The sequence below is a fragment of the Hypanus sabinus genome, chromosome 2 (genome assembly GCF_030144855.1).
Source record: "Hypanus sabinus isolate sHypSab1 chromosome 2, sHypSab1.hap1, whole genome shotgun sequence".
NCBI classification, from domain to species: Eukaryota; Metazoa; Chordata; class Chondrichthyes; order Myliobatiformes; family Dasyatidae; genus Hypanus; species Hypanus sabinus.
The window spans coordinates 192,317,087-192,345,042 of record NC_082707.1 but is presented as its reverse complement, the minus strand read 5'-3'; the positions used below and the strand labels follow the sequence as shown (position 1 = coordinate 192,345,042).

Sequence of the window (27,956 nt, the reverse complement as noted above, 5' to 3'; positions counted from 1 at the left end):
TTTTTTTTCCTCTAAATGCCTGCTAGAAAATGAGTCTCATTAGTACTGGTAACATACACTCAGTGGCCGCTTTATTAAATACACTGGTACACCTGCTCATTAATGCGATTATCTAATCAGCCAATCATGTGGTAGCCACTCACTGCATAAAAGCATGCAGACATGGTCAAGAGGTTCAGTTGTTCAGACTAAACATCAGAATGGGGTAGAATTCTGATCTAATTGGCATTAACCATGGAATAATTGTTGGTGCCAGATGGGGTGGTTTGAGTATCTCAGAAATTGCTGATCTCCTGGGATCTTCATGTACAATAACTTCTAGACCTTTTTTATGCCATGGACCCCAGGTTGGGAACCCTGTTCAGAGTTTACAGGGAATGGTGCAAAAAAACATGCAGTGAGAGGCAGTTGTGTGGGCAAAAACACCTTGTTGATGAGCGTGTTCAGAGGAGAATGGCTGTAATGGTTCAAGCTGACTGGAAGGCGACAGTAACTCAAATAACTACACATTACAACAGTGGTGTGCAGAAGACCATCCCTGGAGTGGATGGGGAGGAGACCACACTGGGTTGCGCTCCTGTACCTGATAAAAGTGGTCACTGAGTGCATGTACTTTGATAATAAATTTATTTGTACTTCAAAGCTGCTCAGTTGGCAGTAAACAATATAGCTATACCACATGGACAGCAGTGGTTCAAGAAGGCAGCTCACTACCACCTTCTCAACCAACAATTATGGATAGACAATTAAATGCTGTCTGAGGAGCAATCCGGGGTAAGGGATTAAGATGCAAGGACAGAAAGGGGTGTAGTGGTACTGTTGAGGCGACGGGTAGCCATCCCGACAGCGCAATACGCTGATCAGTTTGTACCTCACTGTAGGTTAATGTTTGCTTCTCTTCTGTCCCGACAGCATCATGACTCTGTGTTGAACCTGCTGGGAGGTGGAAGATGGGAGCTGACCGAAGTCCAGCACAGCAGCTGATCTCTCCTGCCCGGCTGGCATGCAATCCAGCTGATGCCTCGTCAGACAATCACATGCCCAGACTGGAGCCTCTACCTCATGTTCCCTCCCCTCCTCTTTTATTACTCAGGAGGGCGGTTTACAATACTTTGGTAAATTTTGATCATCAATGCCATGGGAACACCAGCACTCCTACCTCCATGGCTTAGAGGGCAATACTGTACAAACTTACATTTCAGCATTAACTTTGGATCCGCTCATGTCAAATGTCTACTCAGACTGATTCTACCTCAGCCTCCAGAGGAAGGAGACTCTGTTTTGCTAAGAACTACTGAATAATGCGGTAAAGAACCATCTTAAATCATGGCTTTAGTTCTCCTTGCCCTCCTATGATAGATGTGAACACCAGCCCAGACTCAGTTTGGAGAGTTGGGTCTGCACCCCTGTGTGTTTCTGTTTTTAAACCATTCAGAGTAGATGGAGGGGGAGGGTTGATAAGTTGCAAAATACTTGGGAGAATTTTATTGAAATGCACATCGAGGATTAAGTACTTGATTGACAGTCCTTCAAAACCATGTGCAAGTTATTAAAAGAAAATTATTTTAAAAAATTTTTAAGTGTAGCTGGGTGTTAGTAGGCTGAACAGTTCAAGCTTGACTTTAACAGAATGCCGCAGTCTACTTAGGGAGTGTACAGCTGAAGAGAGTGTGGCAGTGTCTGATGACTCCCAGGCTCCTGAGGTCCTCCACTCTATTGTCCTCATTGTGGTCTTCCTGCTCTGTCTGCTGAGGGTTACATAACAAAAATGACTGATGAAACTGCACCACTAAATAGGTCCGACCTATCCCTCCTTTTTTGGCATCAAAGTTAGACCTAGAGTCAAACAGTACAGAAACAAGGGCTTTGGCCCGACTGGCCCATGTCAACCAAGCATCCAATCTAAGCTCATCCTGTTTGCCCATGTTTGGCCCATATCTCTGAGGCTTTCTTATTGTCCAAGTGCCTTTTAAATACTGGTAATATACTGTAGCTGCCTCAACCGCTTCCCTTAGCAGCTTCTTCCATCTGTGGACCACTCTCGGTGGAAAAAGTTGCTCCTCAGCCTCTTGTTACTCCCTTCTCACCTTAAACACATACACTCTGATTTCCAGACCCTGAGGAAAGGGCTGAGCATTTGCCCCATCTGCACCCCAACTAGCTAAAACTCAGTCCTCCAAAAGCCAACTACTTCACAGAGGTACTCACACAATGCTGGAGGAACTCAGTACCGTCTTTGGAGGGGAATAAACAGTTGCCGTTTCAGACAGAGACCTTTCATTGCTTACTCCCATCCACAGATACTGCCTGATCTGCCGAGTTCCACCAGCATTTTGTGTGTTGCTCAAGCTTTCCAGCATCTGCAGAATCTCATGTGTTTATGATTGACAGAGGTACTGTTGTGTTGTCTTTTAAGACATCAGAGATAGAGGAAGGTCTGTAGTCTAGTGTAATTTTTGTGTTGGTTTACATAGTTCAGTGTAGTTTTTGTATTGTTCATGTAGCAGCATGGTCCTGAAAAACGTTGTCTTGTTTTTACTATGTACTATACCAGCAGTTATGGTCGAAACAACAATAAAAAGTGACCTGACTTGATCAGCTTCAGGAGGGAGGAGACAAACTAGGAGATGCAGAGAAAAATACACACTGCTAACATTGTAATACTGACTCCATTATGGCACTCAAGACCCACCAACGCACCTCAACTGAATATCCATCCTAATCATGTTAAACTTCATAAAATAATTAAAGAAATCTCAGTAACAAATGGCTTCTGTGTCTCTGTCGATGGCGCAAAAGGCAAAAAAATTGTCAAACCTCACATAAAAGACTTGCTGAGCCAGGGAACCTTGCTCAACAAGCTGGTTAAAAGGGAGAACGTTGTTGTTCAGAGTCACTCGGACCAAAGGGGAAACAGGTATCATTGGGCCAATACTAGGAAACTAACAGCAACACACACAAAATGTTGGAGGCACTCAGCAAGTCAATATCCATGGAAAGGAATAAATAGTCAACATTTCAGGCCTGATGAAGGATCTCAGTCTGAAAGCCTGATTGTATTCTGCTCTATCGATGCTGCCTGACCTGCTGAGTACTTAAAACATTTTGTGAGAGTTGCTTTGGACTTCCAGCAACTGCAGAATCTCTTGTGACTTGCAAATGAAACCTGCTGAAACGAAAACCCATTGTCTTGGAAATACTAACTTTTTTTTCTGCCCACTCTCCCTGGTTCAATCAGTATCTCTGTCATTTTCTGTTCCTATTTAATGAAAGATGGAATGAGGAAATTGGGTTAGGTTTTAATGGAATCATTAGTTAAATTGAGAAGGCAGATCAGGGAAAACAACTATCAAATGGATGACAAAAGGTTTCCAGTAAAAGAAGCAGAGGAGTTAACCGGGACTTCGAAAGGAATATGGGCTTTGCCAAATACCCATTAAGTGAAATAGTATTCAAAGTTATTTAACAAGATTGGTAATTATGTGAATCACAGTGTTAAGTACACCACCTGTATGTGCAGCCCTTGTGAGGTTGAATGCAGCAGAAAAGACTTAAGACAGTTACAATGAAGGGACGAGCACAAGAAAAGACACATCATTGATGTTTGGAAGCTCAACGAGGAGGTGAGAGAAGTGGTTACCTCGAAGATTGTTAAACGTTAGCTGTGAAGTGAACTGAATTACTGTCCTGGCAGATTTGAAAGAAGTCAATATGGAGGGAATGTAAAATGGAGGTCTTTGAGGACTGAATAGTAATCAGTGTTTTCTGTAATCCTGCTGGGCATATCACAAGGACTGTGGTGCTCAGGTTAACATGCAGTTGGGTAGAAAACAGAAGAAGTAAGCTATTCATCTCCTCAAGCATACCCCGCCATTCCAACACAATCATGCTGACCCTCTGTCACAACACCGTACTCCCACACCTCTTGAAGACGTATTTAGAAATCCTATCAACTATTTCAAATTGTAGAAATAAGCTCCTTGGCCCAACTTATCCACGTCAACCTCAGCTAACCCCATTTACCCATATCACTCAATACCTTCCCTACCTATGTACTTGCCTCAATGTCTTTTAAACACTGTAATTGTACTCATCTCCACCCTTAATTTCCCCTTTAAACCTTTCCCTCTCACCTTAATCTCACCTAGTTTTAGACTCCCCTACCATAGGGAAAACACTGTAATCATTCTCTTATCTACACCTCGTGATTTTATGTAAGGGCACCCTCCCCCACCCCCCAATGCTTTGGAGAATAAAGCCACAGCATCTCCAGTTCCAAAATCCTTGCGAACCTTTTGCACCATGCCCAGCTCAATGACATCCTTCCTACAGTATGGCAACTAGAAATGCACACAATACTCCGTGTGGTCTCACCAATATCTTGCACAGCCATAACATGATGTCCTATATCTCTTGTACTCTGATAGATGACGTGTGTAAAATGCCTTCTTCACCATCCTATCTAGCCATTTTTGCCTCTTTCAAGGAACTACATAAGTCTCTCTGTTCTACAACACTCTCCGGAGCCTTAAACTCACCATGTAAACACTGCCCTGGTTTTATCACCATCATTACTATGTGCCAAGGCATCTGACATAGGCGATCATGGTCTCATGACCATGATTGTTCTTGACAAAGTTTTCTGCAGAAGTGGTTTACCATTGCCTTCCTTGCAGTGTCTTTACAAGAGATCGTCTGCCTGGCTTCAGTGGTCACATAACCTGAACTAGTGATGTGCACCAGCTGCTCAGACAACCTGCTCCCATGGCTTCACATGACCCTGATCCTGTGTGACTAAGCAGGTGCTATACCGTGCCCAAAGGTGGCCTGCAGGCTAGTGGAGGGAAGGAGCACCTTACACCTCCTTTGATAGAGCCGTATCTCCACCCCACCCTGATTTAACTTCCCAAAGAGCAATACTTCTCTTTTGTCCCAGTGACGTTCCATCTGCCATTCCTTGGCACAGCTTCCTAATTGACCTGGAACCTGTTGTATTCTTAGATTGTTGTAAAATACACCATCAATTTTGGTGCCAAATGCAAACTTTCTAAGCATGCCAACTACATTCTCATCCCTAAATATTAAAATAGATGACGGTGGACTCTGCACTGATCCCTGCGGCTCACCTCTAGCAAGTCCTCAATCTAAAAAACCTTTCACAACTCTGACCTTACCACCAAACCAATTTTGTATCCAGTTGGCTAGCTCATCCTGGATCTCATAAGATCTAACCTTCCAGACCAGCCGACCATACAGTACCTTATCAGAGGCCTCGTTAAAGTCCATGAGTAGACAATGTCAACCGAACCACCTTTATTGAACATCGTGGTCACCTTTCCCGGAAGAAATTACCAAATTTGTGAGACACTATTTCACACACACAAAGCCATGCTGACGATGCATTATCAGCCCTTGCCTTTATAAATGCAGATATCTCTCAGACTCCCCTCAGTGATTTACCCCCCACTGATGTTAGGCTGACAGGCCTATGATACCCTGGCTTGTCCTTGCAGCTCTCGTCAGCCACCCTCCAATCTTCCAGTACTACACCCATAGCTAATAATGGTTTAAATACAGGACTGTGCAAAAGTCTTAGGTGTATACAGTGCCTAAGACTTTTGCACAGTGCTGTATTTGTCAATGTGGAGCAAAGAGAGTTTGTAAATCTGGTGGGAGCAGAAGATATTGGGAATGGTGAGGGTGGAGTGCCATGGGAGGAGGGGTGCCAGGGGAGGGGGGTGGTGGTGGCAGGGACTGCAGACACACCCAGCCCTGAGACACCAGACAAGGTCATTTAATTCCAAACAATTGATTTCTTGATCATTACAGATGTCTCTTTGGTGCTTCCCACTCCCTCCCCTCTCCCTGCCTCCTTCCCACTCTCAGTACTTTATAGAGGACTATATCAGAATCAAGTTTATCATCATTCACATGTCATAATTTTTTGTGGCAGCAGTAAAGTGCAATACAAAAAATTATCACATTACTGTGCAAAAGTCTTAAGCACCCTAATTCTGTATATATGTACTCAAGATTTTTGCACAGTGCTGCATATCTGCCAAAGCCCCACCAATTTCTTTCCTAGCTTCCCACAATATTCTCAGCCATGCTTGGTCAGGCTCCAGGGATTTATCCACCTTTAAACACTTTACGTGCACCAGCACCTCCTTGATTGTAATGTGGATATATTTCAAACTTCACTTCTCCTGAGTTCCTGAGCTTGCATGATCTGAGCATCTCACCCCATATCCCAAGAGCGAGACTGTTTTCAGGAGAACCATTCTCCCTCCACCCACTCCAGCCCAACCCTGCTGGAAGTTTAGATGGTTCTGTGTGAATGGTGTTGGCTGGAAAGAATTAGGTCTGCAAAACGTCTAAATGGAATGAACCAAGGACAGTGGAAGTAGGCAAACCAAAGGTCTTTGTTCTTGTCGTGTGGTTGAAGGAAGGTGCCATGTTGTGAGACTGTCCCTGCAGCCACCAATCTTGCTCAGAGATGGCTTGATCAGAGCAATTGAAAGTGGAGACAATCAGTTTACTGCTGGCATGGTTGTGTAAACTGGAGGTCACTTCCAACTGGAATTTGTCTATTTGGTTAGGTAGCAGTGGTAGGCTTGTGGAAAGAACAGCCCGTGGCCTGAGGCAACCTGAGCTCAGTGCTTTGCTGACCTGGCTAGACTGGGTTGAAGTGGTCTGATTCAGAGAGAGAGAGAGAGAGAGAGAGAGAGCAAAGAAAGTGGCACGAAGGCAATAATGTTCTTTGTAGCCTTGGGCAAATCCAATGAGACGCTGACACCAACTAGTCAGCTGAGCCTGAGCCAACGAAATCGAAACACAACAGTTCGATCGAGTAAGAATGGAGAAATTCGGGAGTAGAAGCAACAAGAAGTTTGGAGACCAACCATCATGCGTGAGCCCATGTCAGAAATATAGAGATTACGTTGGGATCCAGAGGAACGTTTGGCCAGTGTAAACTCCTATTGCCAGGGGTCACGTTTGTATTCTGACTGTTCACAGAGGGTCAGAGAAACCTAGCAGGTATGTGCACAGATAATTCAGTTTTGTATGATTTGAGAGTCCGTTAACTGAACCAAACATGGTATTTGTCAATTAATACAGATTCTCTCTCTCTCTCTCTCTGCCTATCTGATCATTATTGTTGTGCGTGCTTACAACCAACAATGGAGCATTGGGTGCTCCAGAGGCCTCCGCCAGTCTCCTTGTGAAGAAGGCCAACATGACTCTGGGCTTTTCTCGCTGTGAACTAGTTGTCAAGAAGATCCTGGATTACCCAGTACCGTCCATGTTCAGGAAACCCAATCCACTTAGTGTCCAGAACACCACTGATCCCAAAAAAATCACACACAAAATGCTGGAGGAACGCAGCAGGTCAGCCTCCCATCGATGGAGGGAAATAAACAGACAGGCCAGGACCCTTCCTCGGGTCTATCGAGGAATATACTTTGAATATATTCAATGACCGGGAATTTCACAAGTAAATGAACAAAATCTGAGCAGCCAGCTCATCTTTTGCCCAGTCCATGTAGATGAAGGACAAGATGAGCCAGTACCCATGTCAATCCATTCTCAGGTACTGGATGCACTAACCCACAGACTGCCCTCTCCACCAAACCCACACAGTAAGTTCAGTGTGAAGTAGGGGGGGGGGGAGAGCCCATCACTTCAAGAAAGCTTCATTGAAGTAGAGAGCTGATGCAAAAACATCAATGTAAGGGAGTAACAAAGTGCAACATGTCCTGCTGAATGTTTCCGCAGTTTCTGCTTGTGTTGTTATCGATCTTGTTTTACTTCGTCAAAGCAGTTCTTGTGCAGATAATGAGGTGGTTTGACCAGTGTCCAGTTGCAGTTGCAAAAAGGCCATCATGGAGTTCCTGGGCCAAAGGGTCTTTTTCCGTTCTCTATAAGACATAGGGCAGAATTGAGTCATTTGGCCCATTGAGTCTGTTTCACCATTCCATCATGGATGATTAACCCCATTTCTCATATTCTCCCAATGATCTTTGATGGTTTGACTAATCATGAACTTATCAACCTCTGTTTTAAGTACACCCAATGACGTTGTCTCCATAGCTGTCAGTGGAGGCCATGAATTTCACAGATTCACTACCCTCTGGCGAAAGAAATTCCTCCTCTTCTCTGTTCCCCTCTGTTCTGAGGCTGTGCCCTCCAGTCCTATGCTCACCCAAGATAGGAAACATCCTCACCACCTCCATTCTATCCAGACCTTTGAAAATAGGTTTAAATGAAATCTCCCCCTCCTCATTCTTCTAAAAATCCAGTGAGTACAGGCCCAGAGTCATCAAACACTCCTCAAATGTTAACCCTTTCATTGCCAGAATAATTCTCATGAATCGACTCTGGACCCTCTCCAATGCCAGAATAATGGAAGCAGCAATGGAAAAGTTTTGTGCTGGGGTCAGGGCTCAATACTTGTTGCTTGCCTTCACCACTCCATGTTGCTAATCATTTTAAGTCACTTTATAAATGTATTTTTCCTTCAGCTTGTTCTGATAGCTCTCCTCCTGTTCAATCCCAAAAGCAGGTATAGGGCTTTGTACTGAACTCTGGACTGTTTACCTGAAGATGGACCTGCGGGAAATCTTCTTTTCTCTTTTTCCTTAAACCGTGGCACACCAGATTCAATATTTAAAATAATAGCTCTGTGTAAAATCTCGTAGCAAGATATTCCCTGCAGAGGTCTGGGGGGCACCGACTGGTTAAAACAAAACCCAAAAGAGTTTGAATGCGAGGGCACAGACTTTAAGTTCACTCTGCGTGTCTAGGACAGTGACACTTCTTTTCCAGATAGGCTGTATTTCTTCTACGCTCGGTTTGATGTACAGAGGAACGTGTCAGCAAGGATGGCCCTCTGTTTCCCTGAGCACAGGCATTCCGTCTGGCTGCAGCTGTCTGAGGAAGACCCTATCCAGGGTGAGCCCGTGTAAATCTGAGAAATCTGAGGTCGGGTGCTGAGGTCGGGTGCTCAGTTTGTCCAGCTAACTGAGGCTCCAACAGCCACCTTCAACATCTTGCTAGGACAGTCCACTGACCCCTTGGGCTTCAAGGCAGCCTCCATCACCCCAGTACCCAGGAAAATAGACAATAGGTGCAGCAGTAGGCCATTCAGCCCTTCGAGCCAGCATCGCCATTCACTGTGATCATGACTGATCATCCACAATCAGTACCCTGTTCCTGCCTTCTCCCTATATCCCTTGACTCCGCTATCTTTATCTAACTCTCAGAGGGTGGCAGTAACCTGCCTCAACAACTACTGTCCTTAACAACAATGAAGTGCTCTGAGCGGCTGATTATGGATCCCATCTTCCTGCTACGTTGCACCTTTCCAGTTCGCTTATCACTCAAATCAGTCCAATGATGATGCCATAGCTTCTGCACGTCGTTCCCTCCTGTCCCATCCGGAAAATGGTGCCTCATATGCCAGGATACTGTTCATTGACTTCAGCTCGGCACTTAATAGGATCATCCCTCAGAAACAGTTTTTGCTGGGTCTCAACACCTCTGTAATTGGATCCAGAACTTCTTGACAGATAGGCCACAGTCAGTTGGCAGAAACACCTCCAGCTCCGTCACGCTGAGCATTGGCCCTCACAAGAGCTGTGTGCTCAGCCTGCTGCTGTTCACTCTGCCTATGAACACTGCACCATTCAAAGCGAATCATCAGGTCCAACAGTGGTTGGCCTCATCAACAATGCCGACGTTTCCGCGTACAGAGAGGAGGAGGCTGGCGGAATGGTGCAAGTACAACAACTTGAATCTCAACGTGGACAAGACCAAAGAGATTATTGTGGACTTGAGAAAAGTGCAGGCTGACTACTTCTCACTGCACATAAACGGCTCCTCCATGGAGAGAGTTAGGGGCACCAAGTTTCTGGAAGTACACATAGCGGATGATATCTCCTGGTCTTTCAACACCACTTCTTTGGTCGAGAAAGCACAGCAGCATCTGCATCTTCTGAGGAGATTGAGGTGAGCAAGGCTCCTGCCTCTCCCCTTCCTCCCCAGGAGCATCACCGAGAGTGTTCGAACCAGCTGCATCGCCATCTGGTACAGGAACTGCAAGGCTTCTGATGGCAAGTCCCGACAAAGGATTGTGAGGAATGCTGAGAGAGTGATCAGGGTCTCTCTCCCGCCCATCAGAGATATTTATCAGGAGCACAGTGAATGCTGGGCCCCTAGCATTGTCAGTGAGCCCTCTCATCCTTCACAAACCTCTTTGAACCTGTCACATCAAGCAGGAGGTGCTGGAGCTTAGGATGGGAATCAGCTTCTTCACCCAAGCCGTGAGATTACTGAACTCGCTGCCACCACTCAGGTCTCATCAAGTATGGTGAGTGAGTTGTATGTGCTGTGTTGTGCACCTTGGCCCAGGGGGACGTTTCTTTTGGCAGTGTATATGTAAAGGGGGTTTCTTCTTTTTTCTTTGTTACTGTGTATGTAATCAAAAGGGCTTCTTTTGTTAACTAGTAGGAATGCTTCTTTGTTGCGAGAGAGTGCTGGAAGCTTGTTTGGGTTAAAATTTACTGATAACGAGAATTGTATTCCTTTGTAAACCAAATGGGGATTAATGTTGTTCTTTCTTCTGAGTCTGTAAGCTATTGTTGGCGGGCTTTTGGGCAGATCGGCGCGAGGGGGTCGAGAGAGAGGACGCAATGCTGTTAGCTGGGCGAGGAACGGACCCCAAGCGGGGGTCCGAGGCCAGGAGGTTTTCCGAGGAGGGGGGATGAAGCTAGATGTGCTTGGTTGACCACTCGGAGGGTCCTGAGCTGTGAGTCGAGGAGTTCGGAGGGGATCGAATGGTGGCCAGAAGACTTAAGTAATTGAGCTCCAACGGTTGTGCACGAAGTGGTTTGGACTTTGATAAGTTTGGCGCCTTTTCTTTAATTTTTTTCTTCATATATACTGTATTGTTATTAATCACTTAGTTATAGTAACCTTTATAAATTGTACTCATTTAATCGCTTATGGTGTACTGTCTGTTTTTTGTCACAGTACCGATCCAGGCCCAGGTGGAGAGGGCAGCGGGGAGCCACAATCTGTTGCACTCCAGTGTGGTTTTACAAAAATATTTAAAAAAAAGTTTCTCAGTGAGTTAAAACCCAGCCTTTCCTTTGGCTGTGTTCTCCAGCATCTCTCTGTGCCCAGCAACAATCTCCTGCACGGCTGTGTGGTCATCCAATGTGGTGAGGTCTCCCAGCTCGTCCAGTTTACACTCCACAATCTTCCTCAGGACTCGCCGCATTATCTTCCCCGAGCGAGTCTTGGGCAGCCGCTTCACAATCTGGAAAGAGCATATGGTTCACCGTCAGTGCTCTGCTCTCAGCCGCGACCAGCAAGGGCAGGAGAGAGTGGACTGGGTTCAAGATGAAGTGGAAACCCCGGGGAGGTTGGGTAAGAATACGACAGGCGAGGCAGATCAGTACACAATAAAAAATGGCCCAATTATCAACAGGTCACTCCTTTGGTTACAAACAACTAACTTACGGGCACTCCTACATCCAACGAGTCCCATTATATTAAATTAATAGGGCCAACCTATGTATATAATTAGTTCCCATAACCGAGCTTCCTCACTGTCTCCATGTTTAGTCATTCACGAATCAGGATCGTTTACTGTCATTCTTCAGTACACAAGTGCAAAGAAGAACAAAATGATTGTTACTCCAGATCCAATGCAGCATTAAAAACAACATTTAGCATAAAGAACACAATGAAAAAAAATATACTAAATATAAAAGCTATCCTATCAAACACAACGTAGAAATAACTATTATTTACATAGACTGACTATATGTGTTCTTTATTTAATCTGATCTGATCATCAATTTGACACCATGCATCACAATACTGTGGAGGTACAGTTACCACATTGAAAGATTTTAATGTATTTCCCAACTTATAAACAACATTAACTTAAGGCCATCCATTTATTACCCAGGATGACCGCTATGGGCAAAATCTAAAATCAGAAACCAATCCTAGACTGTCTGGAGTACTTTAACAGTGTTTCTGAGAAGTGTTTTGGAATGTTTTACAGGTTAAACAGCATCATAGGCTCGCAGATTTGCGAGGGGCCTTGGATCTGGGCCCTTCACTCCTGAAGTTACCACTTGCCCTTCCTGCATTTGCCTCATTACCCACTGCTGGGACAGGTATACTGACAGTGAGATGGGGTGGTAGAAATGGGGTTGGGGGGGGGGTCACTTGTGGAGAATGGCCACTAGCATAGACTAATAGGGCTGAATGCTCTATTTCTGCTTAAGCCTGCTCGTGAAATGATAGAACTTAGAAGGCTGAGTTTTGTGGTACAGTTCAAGATTTGTGTATAGATTGTGTATAGGTTTGATAGATTCTTGATTATCCAGGTTATGAGGGGATATGGGGAGAAGACAAGAGATTGGGGCCGAGAGGGAACTGGATCAACCATGATGAAATGGCGGAGCAGACTTGATTGGGCCAAATGGCTTATTTTGTGCCGACATCTTAAGTTTAATGGCAGGATTCAGTATTGAGGAACAGAGGAACCTTGGGGTCCACATCCATAAATCTCTCAAAGTTGCCATGGAAGTGCATAGGGTGGCGAAGAAGGTGTATAGTCACTTGTCTTCATTATGTTCAGTTCTGGTAGCCTCATTATGTGGAAACGAGAGAAGATGAAGAGAAGGTTCATCAGGATGCTGCCTGGATTAAAGGGCATATCTTATGAGGGTAGGATGAGCAAGCCTAGGGCTTTTCTCATTGTACTGAAGGAGGATGAGAGATGACTTGAGATAAGGGTGTATAGAATGATAAGATGTATAGAGTGGAGAGCCAGCACCTTTCTCGCAGGGCGGAAATGGCTAATATCAGAGATTCTTCATCAAGACTGCAATGGAAGAGGACAGAGGCCAAAATAAGAAAATGGGGGTCAGGGAAAGAGTTACAAACTAGCATGTGGTAGAGGAAAGCAGATGACGGGGAAGGTAGGGGGGGTGTCAGGATGGGGCGGGGTGGGGGAGAGGATGAGGTAAGAAGCTGGGAAATGATAGGTGGAAGAAATTAATGGAAACATGGGAAGAGCTGATAGGGATGTGGAGAGAATGAGATGGGATAAGTGTAGGATTATTGTAATTAGGAGCTTGATGTTTAGCATGGATTTGATGGGCTAAAGGGCCTGATCCATGCAGTCTGACTCTATGACCGGGCAAAGGTTTGGTCAGTCGACCGTATGTTCTTTAATCCATTCCTACCTTGCTTGACCCTGTGATTTTGTCAGGTTTGAGTGCTTTCACTTGCCCTGGGCCCAGACATTGCAAGGTACACAGTAAGTGACTGAAACCACACTACTAGTCCCTGCTACTCCTGCACCCTGGGGTTACACATGGACAGACACCGTACTGTATGCATTAGAACAGTGCCTGGTCCAGAACGCACCACATCCAGACATTACCTGGATAAAGTCAGGAGCAGCATACTTCGCAATCTTCTGGGAGACAACATCTCTCAGTTCCTCTCTGATGACCTGCTCAGACATGTTAACTCCGTCCTTTAGAACAATGAAGACATAGGAAGCTGGGGAGAGAAACACAAGGACTAACATTAACCACTCCCTCCCCAACTCCATTAGGTAGCCCTCACGAAGAAAAATCTTTCTCAACCTCAGAACTAAACCCCAGAATAGGCTGGTGACCTCCTGATCTCTCGGAGGTCAACACAGGTAGATTGGACAGTGAAGAAGTCAATGAGTACAAGAGTCAGGAAGTCATGATTCTGTTGTATAAAACTGCTCAGGCTGCATTTTGATCATTGTGACCAGTTTTTGTCACCTCATCACAGGAGCGGTGCAGAGAAGGCTCACCAGGATGCTGCCTGCATTAGAGAATTTTCACTCAAAGAGAAGGGTGGACAGACCTGGAATGTTGCTGGAGCAGCAGAGACCGTCGGGGGCCCTAACAAAAGTTTATAAAGTTATAAGAGAGGCAGATAGTCAGAGTTTCTTTCCCAGGGTAGAGATGTCAAATATAGAGGGCGTAGCTTTAAGGTGAGGGGAAACATTTGAAGATGTGTGATGTACTGGAGCCTGGACCCAGCCTCCAGCAATGGTGGTGGAAGCGGTCACAATAGTGGCATTTAAAAGGCTTTTAGACAGACTCAGGAAAACCTGTCCTGGGCTCAACATATTGTTGCAATTACAAAGAAGGCACAACAGTTACTTTACCTCATTAGGAGTTTGAGGAGATTTGGTCTTTCATCAAAGACTCTAACAAATTTCTACAGCTATACCATAGAGAGCTTTCTAACTGGTTGCATCACCATCTGGTATGAAGGAGCCACTGCACATGATCCGAATACGCTGCAGAGTTACAAACTCAGCCAGCTCCGTCATGGGCACTAACCTCCCCAGCATCGAGGACATCTTCAAAAGGAGGTACCTCTAAAGGGCGGCATCTGCCATTAAGAACCCACATCACCCGGTACATGTTCTCTTCTCAGTGCTATCATCAGAGAGGAGGCACAGGAGCCTAAAGATGCACACTCAACGTAATATGAACAGCTCCTTCCCCTCCACCAGCAAATTTCTGAATGAACAACAATCCAACTCATGAACACCACCTCACTATTTTTTCCTATCTTTTTAAATAATTTAACTTTTTCCATATTTATTCCTTATTGTAGCTCAGTTTTTAAAATTATGTATTGCACTGTATTGCTGCTGCAAATCATTTAGTCTTTTATTGTCTACTGCTCTTTATAGTAAAGTTCTTGATATTTAGAAACTTCATTTCATTATTTTTGAAAGCATCTTTGCTTTACAATTTTTGTTACATATGCCTAAGACTTTTGCATAGTATGCTAGTGATATTAAACCACACACACACACACACACACACTCTCTCTCTCTCTCTACCCAATAAACATTTCACTTTTTTAGACGTTATGTTGTAATTTTTTGCTTCCCAATACTTGTTTCTCACCCTATGGAGTAATCTGTGACATCCGGGAAAAAACTTACAGCAGCATTTTAATCATTTAAGCACCTTATTTTCTCCTGTGTTTTCCACAGGACAGCATTGAGTCATTCACATTTTGGTCCAAGATCGAAGAGTGTTTGTTACCCTCCATAGGTGCTGCCTGACTTGTTGAGTTCCTCCACCACTGTGCGCGTGTGTCTTGTTCAAGATTTCTAGCATCTGCAGAATCTCGTATTTACAATTGTATCATCTATCTCCTGCCACTCAAGTATCGTCTCCCCTTCCCGCACCCAATCACACAGAAACGAATGTACCTCTTCACCCTAAGGAATGCCACTCCCTACAGCTACTTAACTCACTCCACCTCTCTCCATCTCTCCTCTTACCTTCCCCCTTGATCTCATGAGCACATCCGATTGCTGCAGACTCAGCCACAATGAGGTGTTGGTTCTGAAAGTTCAAAGAAAACTCAAGTATCAGTGCTTTAATCTGGTTATCTGCTTTAAAGATTCCTGTCCTTACAGTACTAGATCAAGACAGCAGTGAGGCCTGGGTAGAGCGGACTTGAAGACGATATTTCCTGTAGTGGGAGAGTCTTAGGATCTGAGGGCACAGCCTCAGAATAAAAGGACATAGATAAGGAATTTCTTCAAACGGATTGGTAAATCTGTTACAACAGAATTTGTTATAACTGTGGGCTGAGGTCAAGTCTTTGGGTATGTTTGAGATAAGTTCTTGATTAGTAAAGGCAGTTGAGGGTAACAGGGAGAAGGGGAGAATGGGAGAAAATAAAATAACTGCCATTGAATAGCTGACCACAACCTTGTAATAGGGTTTGAAGGCTTGAATGCCTCAATGACCCAGAGAGATGGAGTCAGGGCTTTGTGCTTTGGCTCATGGTAGGGTCACCCATGCCAAACAGGTCAAAGGGTAGAGGCCACACTAAGAGTGGACCACCGGTCCTCCAGGTTCGGAGGTTTGACTCAGAGCTAATAACCGTGACTGGTCAAAAATCAATTGTAATGGAAGCAGCGATGAAGAATCTTTCTCTCTCTATGTGCAGCTGAACCACACCTGGGCCACAGAGAGAAGATGGCCAAGGACAGACAGAGATAGAGGACCTTCGTTGCTGTCCTAAACACCAGCTGCGTAGAGGACAGCAAGTAAGTAAATAGCAGAGTAGACTTAATAGGCCAAATATCTTTAGTATATTTTATAGTGCAGTATATTTTATCAGAATTAGGTTTATTATCACTGACATATGTCACAAATGAAATGTGTTGTTTTACACCAGCAAGAGAGGATGCCTTGGTATGAAGACTTATATCCCATGAGATGATTCTTTCAACAAATCCCCAAAGAAGAAATACCAGCTGATCCTATTAAGTTTTAAGTGCAAATTCACCACCCCAAATCACCCTTCTTGGTTCTCCTACCACTGCGCCTTCAATCTCAGCCGTGCCCAGCCTGTGTCCGCTGATGTTAATGACATCATCCAGCCTGCCCGTGATCTGGTAATAGCCTTTTGCAGATCTGTACGCCCCATCGCCTGTGAAAAAGTGGTCTGCGGAGAGAAAGGAAAGAAGGGGCCTCAGAGATCGGTCACTGTGGCCGTGACTGTCTTTACCCTGCTCTTGCACCAGGAGTAGTTTTGTGCATCTTTAACGTCAGCCCCACAATGATCAATAGTTTCTTCAATGCCTCCCAAAGGGTCTTCTCACTGAGACCTTGGACAGCTGTCTCTCCCACAGACTGGCAACCCCCGTTTTAGACATTATTATCCTATTACAGGAGTAGAACTGAACTTTAGATTCCCAGTTTTGAGCAGGAGGAATCTCATTTTTTCAGCATTCCTATTCTGCAGTCCCAATCTTGACATGGCTTAGACAAGTGCTGCTTTAGCATAGAATAAAGATGGCACAAAAGATGACTTATTCAGCCCATTAAGCCTATGCAAGTTCTTTGATGGTTCTCTCCAACAGTCCTTGTCAAGGAAGGGATGGGACCATTTGTCAGCAGTCTAACCCCTCCAGCCCATTCTACCATATAGAAAGATCAAGAATAATCCACTACCTAACTCCTCAAGCAGGATTTTACCTCATTACCTTATTTGGTAATGAAATACCCAACTATTTTATTTTTGTTATTTATTTAGGAACAAAGCTCGGAACAGGCCATCTGGCCTTTTGTCCCATGACACCAGGAACCCATCGATTTAACCCTAGCCTAATCATGGGACAATTTACAATTTCCAGTAACCTACTAACGTCTTTGGACTATGGGAGGAAACTGGAGCACCCGGAGGGAACCCACACATTCCACCAGGAGGACGTATGAACTCCTTACAGGGGATGTCAGAATTGACCTCCAAACTCCAGCACATCAAGCTGTCATAGCTATGCTACCAACTGGTACCGTAATTTTAAATTATCAGTCAACCCAGAACTTAGTGCTAATTGCTGTACAGAAATCTACTACCTGCAATGTGTCGGAATGTTTCATAACTTCAACACTGAAAGGCCTGTCTCTGATTTCACAATCAGTGATTCCAGGCAATCTCTCCATTTACTTCAGCTTTTATTATTTGGAAATGTCAATCTCGTAACATTTTAAACTTATTACTTCCATGAACCACTTTAACTTCTGTCAATTCTCCTGGTAAATTATCCTTTGGAGCTGGGTATCATCCTGGTAAGGATGGGCTGCTGTCCATCACAGATTATAATTCCCACTCTGCTAGTTACTCCTTCGGTAATTTGTTTATTCCTGTCACATTATTAAGACATGCTCTTTAATCCAGGCAAAATCCTGGTAAATCTCTACACTCTCCCTAAGGCTTCCACATACTTCTTGTAGTGAAGCAGCCAGAACTGAACACAATACTCCAAGAATAACCAGAGTTTATAGAGCTGCAGTAATACTATGTGGCTCTTGAACTCAATTCCCCGATCTACGAAACCCAACACACCATATGCCTTCTTAACCAACTGAGGGTTCTATGGACATTGACTCCAAGATTCCTCTGTTCCTCCACACTGCTAGTTATCCTACCATTCACTGTGTACTCTGCCTTCAAGTTTGAATCCAAAGTGAACTGCCTCACACTTCTCTGGATTGAACTCCATCTGCCACTTCTCAGCCCAGCTCTGCTATCTGCCTATGTCCCATTGCAACCTACAACCTTCTACACTATCCACAACACCAGAGATCCTCAATGTCATCTTCAAACTTACAAAATCACAAAGACTTTTTTATCTTTATCATTTTGTTTCATCACTTCCTTGAAAATGTCAACCAGGGTTCATGAAGCATGATCTGGCCTTCATAAAGCCATGCTGACTATCCCTCATAAGTCTTGTCCTTAAGAATCCTCTCCAGTAGTTTTGCCACCATTACGCCAGAAGACACTGGGGCATAATGAGGCCATTTGGACCATTGAGTCTGATCTGCCATTCCTTCATAGCTGATTTAAAAATACAGCATGGTAATAAGGTCTTCTGGCCAACGAGCCCACGCTGCCCAGTTACACCCATGTGACCAATTAACCTTCTAGCCTGTACACCTTTGGAATGTGGGAGGAAACAGCAGCACCTGGAGGAAAATCAAGTGGTCAAACTCCTTAGATACAGGGATGGGGATCGAACCTGGGGTGCTGCCACTGTAACTGCGCTATACTATCCGCTAGCCTGCCATACCTCATCACTGATGTTCTGTAAGACTCACTGGTCCACGATTACCAGGATTATCTCTTCTTGATCAAAGGTACAAGATTTACCATCCTTCAATCTACTGGTGCTACTGCTGTGGCCAGTAAGGACACAAAGATCCTTACCAATGCCCTGCAATCTCTTCCCTCACTTCCCACAGTAACCCATGGTTTATCCTGTCTGGCCCTGGGAATTTACCTGTTCTACTATTTTTCAAAAGCTCCAAAGCTGTATATCTCTTAACCTCAGCATGCTCCAGCTCATTCATCTGTTCTACAATGACCTCACATTCAGCAAGGTCCAACTTCCTAATGAAGCAACGTATTCATTAAGAACCTCCTATACCTCCTCCTCCTCCAGGCATGTTTCCCCCTTTATCTCTGAGTGGTCCTACCCTCACTCTAGTAATCTCCTGCAACTCACGTACATGTAAAATGCCTTGGGATTTTCCTTAATTTTATTTATCAAGGCCTTCTGATGTCTCCTTTTAGCTCTCCTGAGTCCTTCCTTAAGTTTCATCCTGACTACCTTATAACACTTAAGAGCCATGTTGATCTTTGCTTCTTAAACTTAAGTATGCATCTATGCATTCCTCTTCCTCTTGACTAAAAGTTCCACCTCTTGTCAACCACGGTTCCTTCACCCCACCATCTTTTCTCTGCCTCAGTGTGACAGCCCTACCCAGGACCTTATGCAAGTGCTCCCTAAACAAGCTCCACAGTTCTGTTGTGCAGACAAAGTGCAGTGCAGATAGATAACAACGTGCAAGAGCCACGACAAGGTAGATTGTGAAGTCAGGAGTTCCTGATATCTAACAATAGGTCCATTCAATATTCTTACAACAGCGGCACAAAAGCTGTCCTTCAGCCTGGCAGTACCTGCTTTCAGGTTTTGGTACTTTCTGCTTGAGGGGAAGGGAGCGAACAGAAAATATCTGGGGTCTTTGATTGTGCTGGATGGTTTGCTGATACAGCAGGAAGTATAGACCTTAAAGGTGGGTAGCTTCAACTATCCATTCAATTCCACTTAGTAGCTGACTGCTGAATTGACCTCTGAACCAGTCAAGGTGCTCCAGATCTCACAGCTCATTGGCTGAGCAGCTTCTGCTTCATTTGCTCCCCACCATCCCAGTTCTTTGGCTTTAACCTACATCTTCCAGTTACCAGCCACTCTGCTGGCAAACTAATTACCTTGTCAACCTTCTCCTACTAATATTCTCTACCACAGACAGTGTGCACAGTCTCTCCTGAAGATGCAATTGCCTCCTCCCTGCACCAATCCAACAAATCTCCTATGATCGATGCAAAGAGTGTACTCACTGGGGTAGGGCTTGAAATAAGTTTCCACAAATCTGTTGTGGTCATTGTAGATAGTCCTGGCCATCCCAGGCCATGGCTGGGTGATGCAGAGTGAGCCAGAGATACTGTTGCCCGTCAGCCTCCTACCCTGGAACAGACAGAGCAAAGTCAGTACGTAGAACATAGAACAATACAGCACAGTAGCCGTTTAGCCGACAATGTTACACTAATCTTTAACCTACTCCAAGATCAATCTAATCCTTCCCTCCCACATGGTCCTCAATTTTCCTTCATCCATCAACTATCTAAAGGTCTCTTTAATGTCCCCGGTGTATCTGCCTCTACCACCATCCCCATCAGTAAATTCCAGGCACTTGCCTGTCTGTGTAAATCTCCTCTAAAATGTCGCCACTTGCTTAAAGGGATGTCCTCTGACACGAGCTATTGGCACCCTGGGGAAAAGGCAGTGGCTGTTCACTGTGTCTATGCCTTTTATCAATTTGTATACTTCTCACCCTCATTTGCTCCAAAGGGAAAAGCTCAAGCTCATCTTCATAAGACATGCTCTCCAGTCCAGGCAGAATCTGGGTAAACCTCCCCTGTACCCTCTCTTGTGCTTCCACATCCTTCCTATAATGAGGTGACCAGAACTGAACACAGTACTCCAAGCGGGGTTGAACAAGAGGTTTATAGAGCTGTAACATTACCTCACAGCTTTTGAACTCAATCCCTGATCAATGAAAGCCAACACACCACACTCCTTCTTAACTGAATTGACAATAAACTGGACTGGTCAAAGAACACTGAGGCTGTCCACAGGAAGGGTCAGAGCAGTCTCTATTCCCCGAGGAGACTGAGGTCCTTTAACATCTGCCGGACGATGCTGAGGATGTTCTACGAGGCTGTGGTGGCCAATGTTTGCTGTTGTGTGCTGGGGCAGCAGGCTGAGGGTAGCAGACACCAACAGAATCAACAAACTCATTTGTAAGGCCAGTGATGTTGTGGGGGTGGAACTGGACTCTCTGACGGTGGTGTCTGAAAAGAGGATGCTGTCCACGTTGCATGCCATCTTGGACAATGACTCCCATCCACTCCATAACGTACTGGGTAGGCACAGGAGTACATTCAGCCAGAGACTCATTCCACAGAGATGTAACACTGAGCGTCATAGGAAGTCATTCCTGCCTGTGGCCATCAAACTTTACAACTCCTCCTTCGGAGTGTCAGACACCCTGAGCCAATAGGCTGGTCCTGGACTTATTTCCACTTGGCATGATTAACTTATTATTTAATTATTTATGGTTTTATATTGCTATATTTCTTCACTATTCTTGGTTGGTGTGGCTGTAACGAAACCCAATTTCCCTCGGGATCAATAAAGTCTGTCTGTCTGTCTGACCTCCAGGCTCAGCAAACAACCCAGCAGCCGACCCCAGCTACCATTCTTCTCTTTCATTTCCAAGGTCACAAGAAGCAAGCGAGCAGGAAGATATGAGAGACAGGGCAATACAGCACAGAAACAGGCCCTTCTAGTCCATGCCCATCCAAACAAGTCTCATTTGCCCTTGTTTGACCCATATCCTGTCAGACCTTTTCCTATCCACATGCTGGAAGCTTGGTATTGGTTTATTATTGTCAGGTACCAAGATAGGGTTGAAAGCTTCTCTTACATACTGTTTCAACAGACTACACGGCCTGGAGATAGAGTAAAACAGTAACAATGCAGGGCAGGTAAACAAGGTGCAAGATCATAAAGAGACAGATTGTAAGGCCAAGACTCCACCTTTCCATTCAAAAGTCTGATAGCAGTGGGATAGAAGCAGCGCTACGTGATTTCAGGCTTTTGTCTCTTCTGCCCGACGGGAGAGAGGAGAAGAGAGAATGCCCGGGGTGGGTGGGGTCTTTGATTATGCTGGCTGCTTTACCAGGAAGTGAGAAGTATAGGCAGAGGAGGAGGAGGCTGGTTTCTGTGATGGGCTGAGCTGTGTCCGCAGTTCTCGCGGTTTCACGCGGCCACGTGCAGAGCAGTTGCTGCAACATAGATACAAATGGGAGCTTTACGCGTGGAGCTGAAGATGAGGCTGAATGGTCTCTTCCCATGTTACACTTAAGAGTCACAGAACCCTACAGCAAAGAAACAGGCCCTTCGGTCCATCCAGTGCGTGCTGAAACTGCCTAATCCCATCGACCTGCATCCGGACCATAGCCCACCCACCCATATATCTGTCCAAATTTCTCCTAAAAGTTAAAATCGAAATTGCATCCACCACTTGTTCCACATTCTCGCCATTCTGAGTGAAGAAGTTCTCCCTCAAGTTCCCCTTAAACATTTCACTTTTCACCCATAACCTATGACCTCTAGTTCTGGTCTTGCCAAACTTCAGTGGAAAAAGCCTGCTTGCATTTACCCTGTCATTCTACGCTGTTCCAAAGTGCTGTCCTTTACGAGCGGACCACAGCCGTAGCTGTCATCACCTGCCGACTGACTGTAAATGCTGCATTCCCACAGGACAGGGCACTTTTCCAACCCACACTTCCCGTGACCTTTCCCTGAGAATTCAAATCACCGCATATTCTCTAGTAGGTCCCAGCCAGAACACATTACGTTCCCTTTAGCTCCCTCAGCTCAACGAGCATTATAGACACGCCAGAATCTCACTGATCTCCTCAGGCAAAGTGGCCGCGGCAGAAAAGCAAACCAGAGGGATTCAGACAACGTATCCCGGTTACCTGCTCATCCATGAGGACAGGATCTATTCCAAAGAAGGGCCTCATGGCCATGGCTGGGACAATCTCAGCATCTCTCTCGGCAGGGTGGGGAGCAATACAGATTCCACCAGTCTCTGGAAAACAAACTGTCCATTAGTATAGAGGATCAACTTACTTAGAGACCACCATCACCATTACATGCCACGTCGTTTGACCTGGGCGATCATGGTCCATGACCGTAATTGCTTTTGGCAAATTTGTCTTCAGAAGTGGCTTGCTATCACCTTCTTCTGGGGAGTGTCTTTACAAGTCAGTCGGCCCCAGCCATTATCGATACTCTTCAGAGACTGTCTGCCTGGCGTCAGTGGCTGCATAACCAGGACTCGTGATATGAACCAGCCGCTCATACGACCTTCGACCGCCTGCCCCCCGGCTTCATGTGTCCCTGATCAAGGGCCTAAGCAGGTGCCGCACCTGGACCAAGGGTGACCTGCAGGCTAGTGGACGGAAGGAGCACCTTGCGCCTCCTTTGGTAGAGATGTATCTCCACTCCGCCACTCTTTGAGATACAGCACAGTAAATAGACCCTTCTGGACCAACAAGCCCACGCCATCCAATTACACCCATGCGACCAATTAACACCACTGATCGGTACACCTTTGGAATGTGGGTGGAAACCGGAGCACCCAGAGCAAACCCACTTGGTCACTGAAACAACATAAACAGTGGTGGGTATTGAACTCAGGTCACTGGTGATGTAAAAGCATTTCGGTAACCACTTTGCTACTGTGCTCCTCGAATTCATCAGATCCTCAAGGCAGGTAATCAGCCTTTCACACAGAAACACTGAGAACCCTCTTTTGCCTCACCAACCATGTCAGCAACAGGTTCTATCTGTAAAGTAATTGCAATAATTGATCACTGATTACTCAACTTATCCTCACACATGATGGAAGGCTTTCTACTGGCCTCCTCTTCCTGCATGGTTAACCCCTTCCGTTCCTCCGCTGAAGTCCACTTGCCGTGCGAGAGGCACAGTGGTGCAGTTGTCCGAGCTGTCGCCTCACAGCTCCCGCGATCCGGCTTCGAGCCTGACCTTCGGTGCTCTCTGCGTGGAGTTTGCATGTTCTCCCTGTGACCACGTGAATTTTCTGCAGGTGCTCCGGTTTACTTCCCACAACTCAAGGACGTGCAAGCTGGTAGGTTAACTGGCCACTGTAAGTTGCTCCAAGTGTGCTGGGGCTCAATGATTTGCTGCTCCACTGCACAGTCAGTTTGCGGTATGCCTCCCACGAAAAAGTTTAAATGCTCAAAGCTTTAGTGAGGGCGCCAAGGAGATTTATCAGGATTCTGCCTGGATTGGAGAGCACGTCTTATGAAGAAAGTTTGAGGGAGCCAGGGCTTTTCTCTTTGGATGAGAGGTGGCTTGATAGAGGTGTACGTGATAATAAAAGGCATAGATAGAGTGGACCACCAAAACCTTTTTTGCAGGCTGGACATGACTCACGCCATTGAACATAATTTATAGATGATCAGAGGGAAGTATAGAGGGATGTCACATGTAAGTTCTTTACACAGAGAGTAGGGAATATGTGGAATGTCCTGCAGGGGTTGGTGGTAGAGGCAGATACATTAGGGGCATTTAAGAAACTCTTAGACAGACACATTCCCACCGCTGTCTGTAAGGAGTTTGTACGTTCTCCCCGTGACCGCATGGGTTTCCTCCAGACGTTCTGGTTTCCTCACACACTCGAAAGACAAAACAGTTGGTTAGGTTAATTAGTCACCGTAAATTGTCCCATGATTAGGCTAGGGCTAAAACGGGATTGCTGGGTGGCCTGACTTGAAGGGCCAGAAGGGCATATTTTGTGCTGTATCTCAATCAATAAAAAAAAATTAAATTGTGATAGCAAAATGGAGGAGGGAAGGGTTAGATTGATCTTGGAAAGGTTAAATGGTTGGCAGAAGATTGTGGGTCCAAGGGCCTGGCCTGTGCTCTGCTGTGATGTTAGAACTATAGAACCATAGCACATTACAGCACAGTACAGGCCCTTCAGCCCTCCATGTTGTGCCGATCCATAATAATCCTTAAAAAAAGTACTAAACCCACACTACCCCATAACCTTCAATTTTCCTTTCATCCCTGTGCCAGTCCAAGACGCTCTTAAATACCCCTAATGTTTTGGCCTCCACCACCATCCATGGCAAGTCATTCCAGCCACTCACAACCCTCTGTATAAGAAACTTACCCCTGATGTCTCCCCTAAACTACCCTCCCTTAATTTTGTGCATATGTTCTATGTTCTCTTTTCAACAGTCTGGTGAGACTAACTCTCACTGTTCCCCCTTCATAATCTCGACTGCTTTCTGGCAGTCCTGATGAAGTGTTTTGCCCTGAAACAGAAACTATAATTCCTCTCGACAGATGCTGCCTGACCTGCTGAGTTCCTCCTGCATTCTGTAAGTTTTGCCTCAGTAGGGAACTAAGATGTTGCATTTTTTCAGTCACAGGATTAACGGTATAACCCAACTTTATGCAGAGATTGCAAAGGCCCAGAACAGATGGTAATAGTGCTGAACAACCCTTTTCTCTCAACAAATCAGGGGCAAAACCTCGTCTCCAAGTGGCTCTCGACTCCTGCAATGTTTCTGTAGATGGTGGCACCCCCTTCATCCATCCAGCAGGGGGAGGCATTGAGCCCATTCTACAGCTTCAAGCCTGGAATTCTAACACCAGTTCTGTTCTGAGGGAGAGGCAGACTATCAGAACTTCAGATGAAATATTAAACCAAGGTCCCATCTGCTCTCTCAGGCAGGAGTAAAAGGTGTCGATCACACTATTCCAAGAAGCACACTTACATGGAGTGCTGCCACAAAAAAAAGCAGTATCCATCATCAAAAACCCCTACCACCCAGGCCACGCCATCTATTTGCTATCATTAAGCAAGAGGTATCAGAGCCTAAGGACCCACAGCACCAGGTTCAGGAACAACCAACGAGCTCCTGAACCAGTGTGGACAATTTCAATCACCACCACTCCGAGCCGATTCTACGACCTACAGACTCACTTCCAAGGACATGAAGGACTCTACAGATGCTTGAAATCCGGAGTAACACATCCAAATGGCTGGAGGAACTCAGCAGATCAGGCAGCATCTACACAGCGCAATAAAGAGTCAACGTTTTGGGCTGAGACCCCTCATCAGGATGGACTTTTAACATCTCCCACTCAGCATTATTTTCTATTTGCATAGTTTGTCTTCCTTTGCACACTGGTTGTTTGTACATTGATTTCATATACGAAGTTAGACATCGTATGATGATAAATTTAGTGTGAACTTTGAAACCCTTGCTGCATTCCAGCTAATATTTATCCTGAGCCTATGATAAATTATCCAGCAATGACAGTGCTGTTTGTGGGAGCATCTTGTTGCCGGATCTGCTGTACTTCATGAGTCACAGAGCAACCTGGACTATCTCCAGCGTTGAAGTGACGCGATATAAATACACCTCTTTCCTGGAAGTGATTTGGAAGATGTGTATCTGGGGTGGTTGACGGCTGGGTTGAGTTGTTCTTGCTGACATTCATCTCATCATTTTTTTAATGACTTGACCATATATTTTTCTCGGTGATTATGCACATCGGAGATAAGCATTCGTACTGTATGCTTCCTGCTCTGCCTGGTGATAGACCATGCCATTGGACGGTTGATTGGTGGCCAGTAACTGACTCTTTGTGGTTTGTATGTTGGGCATCAAATGCTTAAATGTGCTCGTTGTTGGGAGAATGTGAGCTGCAGGCAAGCTTCCACGCAGGAGCAACTTTTCCTCCTCCACGAAGGCTTAAGGTGGGAAAAAAACGATCGAGTTATAAAACAAGACCGAGATGAGTGCTGCAATTAAACTGCCAAGATCAGAGAACAACTCAACCCAACGACATCTCTTTCTGCTTACCACACAGAAGAGCTATCTCGTGGCCCATCATTGCATAGACCTCCAACATCACACCCTGGAATGCAACAGTTTCCAAGCTGCCCCAACCCCATCCATTCAGAAAGACACCAGGCTTTCACCGATGCCGCATCTATTTATGTCAAAGGGTTCCACAACGTGCCAGTTCCAACGGTTGCTCAGATCTGAAGCTACGGTTCAACTGCTGTATCAGTGACTCCAAAGCACCATTAGGCCGCTCAGGGAAACAGGAACAGTGCAGGACTGACATTCCCCAGCTGGGCCCAATCTGCCCCAGGTCAAATGGCAGCACAAAAGCAGCAATCGAGGATGCTGTTCCTATTGTCAGGCCTGCCTAATGAAAGTGGAACTCATCTCAAGCAACCAACACCCACTTCTGGTGCTGCCGAAGCTCTGAGAACCAGAGCCTCTGGTTGGCCCTGGCAACCTTCTCTTCCAGCCCTGCAGCAAGCAAGTTTCTCGCTGTACCTGGACCTCCAGCACTTCTCCCAGTCAAGATGGCGCCAGCATATAATGCTCCCTCGGTCCACATCTTCCAGACAGCTCACGAGAATATCCTTTAAACTTTTTTTTCTGTCTGCTTAAGGTGAAAAGTGTTTCTGGGGCATTTAAGAGTTAGAGCCTGCAACTTAGTTTGGAGCTTGTTTGAGTGATCCAGCTCTTTGCAGTCTCTGAGAAGATTCTAGGAAGCGAGCGCGTACTCGGACGGCCCCGATGCGAAGAAACTTCAAGACGGGGCACGTGCCGATGTCTTGCCATTTAAAGCTTCCATTAATCGCTGATTAAAGTGTCCAGGCAGATTGAGACACAGAGGCGAATGCCAGGCAGGCAAGAGTTTCAGCGGCCTTTTGATCGCTACCGGAGAAGGAGTCTGTGAGTGGCCTATCGCTCGCTGTGTGGCTCACGGTGGCGGGCGGGGGGGTAGGCCACTGTGCACTCATGTGGCACTCGCTCTTTCGATGATGCCGTAGGACGGTATCGCGGTTCTGCGTTTATGGATTGGGCTAGTCAACTTCTTCTGACTTATGGTTATGTATATGTTCTGTGTTTCTTTATCACCCGTTCCTTTTCCGTTTTGTTGTGCGAAGGGGAGGGGTTTGGACGTTGATGTGCTGTTAGTTCTTTTGTACGGAGGAGGCATTGCTTTTTCAGGCTCAATGTTCCTGTTCCATTTTGTGTGGGGGGAGGGGGATTTTGGGGGTTGATGATTGTGATGCTGTTCTTCTTTGTACTGGGGGGGGGGGGGGTTGGATGTTTCTCTCTGAAACAACTTTCATTTT

The 27,956-nt window shown here is 45.6% G+C and overlaps 2 protein-coding genes across 7 annotated transcripts in view; one reads left to right on the top strand and one right to left on the bottom strand.

Moving 5' to 3' along the window:
- abcd4 (ATP-binding cassette, sub-family D (ALD), member 4) overlaps positions 1 to 10,834 on the top strand; it is a 69,176-nt gene extending 58,342 nt beyond the window's left edge. For 4 of the 5 annotated variants that reach the window (XM_059961975.1, XM_059961969.1, XM_059961979.1 and 1 more), the window contains one exon: positions 913 to 10,834. In XM_059961975.1, the coding sequence (XP_059817958.1) occupies positions 913 to 984 (72 nt within the window). In that variant the 3' untranslated portion in view covers positions 985 to 10,834. The remainder of the gene's footprint in view (positions 1 to 912) is intronic. The other variant, XR_009510529.1, reaches the window with a different exon arrangement.
- Positions 10,835 to 10,970: 136 nt separating this feature from the next.
- LOC132389426 (acetyl-coenzyme A synthetase 2-like, mitochondrial) overlaps positions 10,971 to 27,956 on the bottom strand; it is an 81,564-nt gene continuing 64,578 nt past the window's right edge. For both annotated transcript variants that reach the window (XM_059961960.1, XM_059961955.1), the window contains 6 exons: positions 22,726 to 22,838; positions 20,017 to 20,143; positions 16,427 to 16,554; positions 15,377 to 15,440; positions 13,469 to 13,590; positions 10,971 to 11,320 (listed from right to left, as the gene is read on the bottom strand). In XM_059961960.1, the coding sequence (XP_059817943.1) occupies positions 11,132 to 11,320; positions 13,469 to 13,590; positions 15,377 to 15,440; positions 16,427 to 16,554; positions 20,017 to 20,143; positions 22,726 to 22,838 (743 nt within the window). In that variant the 3' untranslated portion in view covers positions 10,971 to 11,131. The remainder of the gene's footprint in view (positions 11,321 to 13,468; positions 13,591 to 15,376; positions 15,441 to 16,426; positions 16,555 to 20,016; positions 20,144 to 22,725; positions 22,839 to 27,956) is intronic.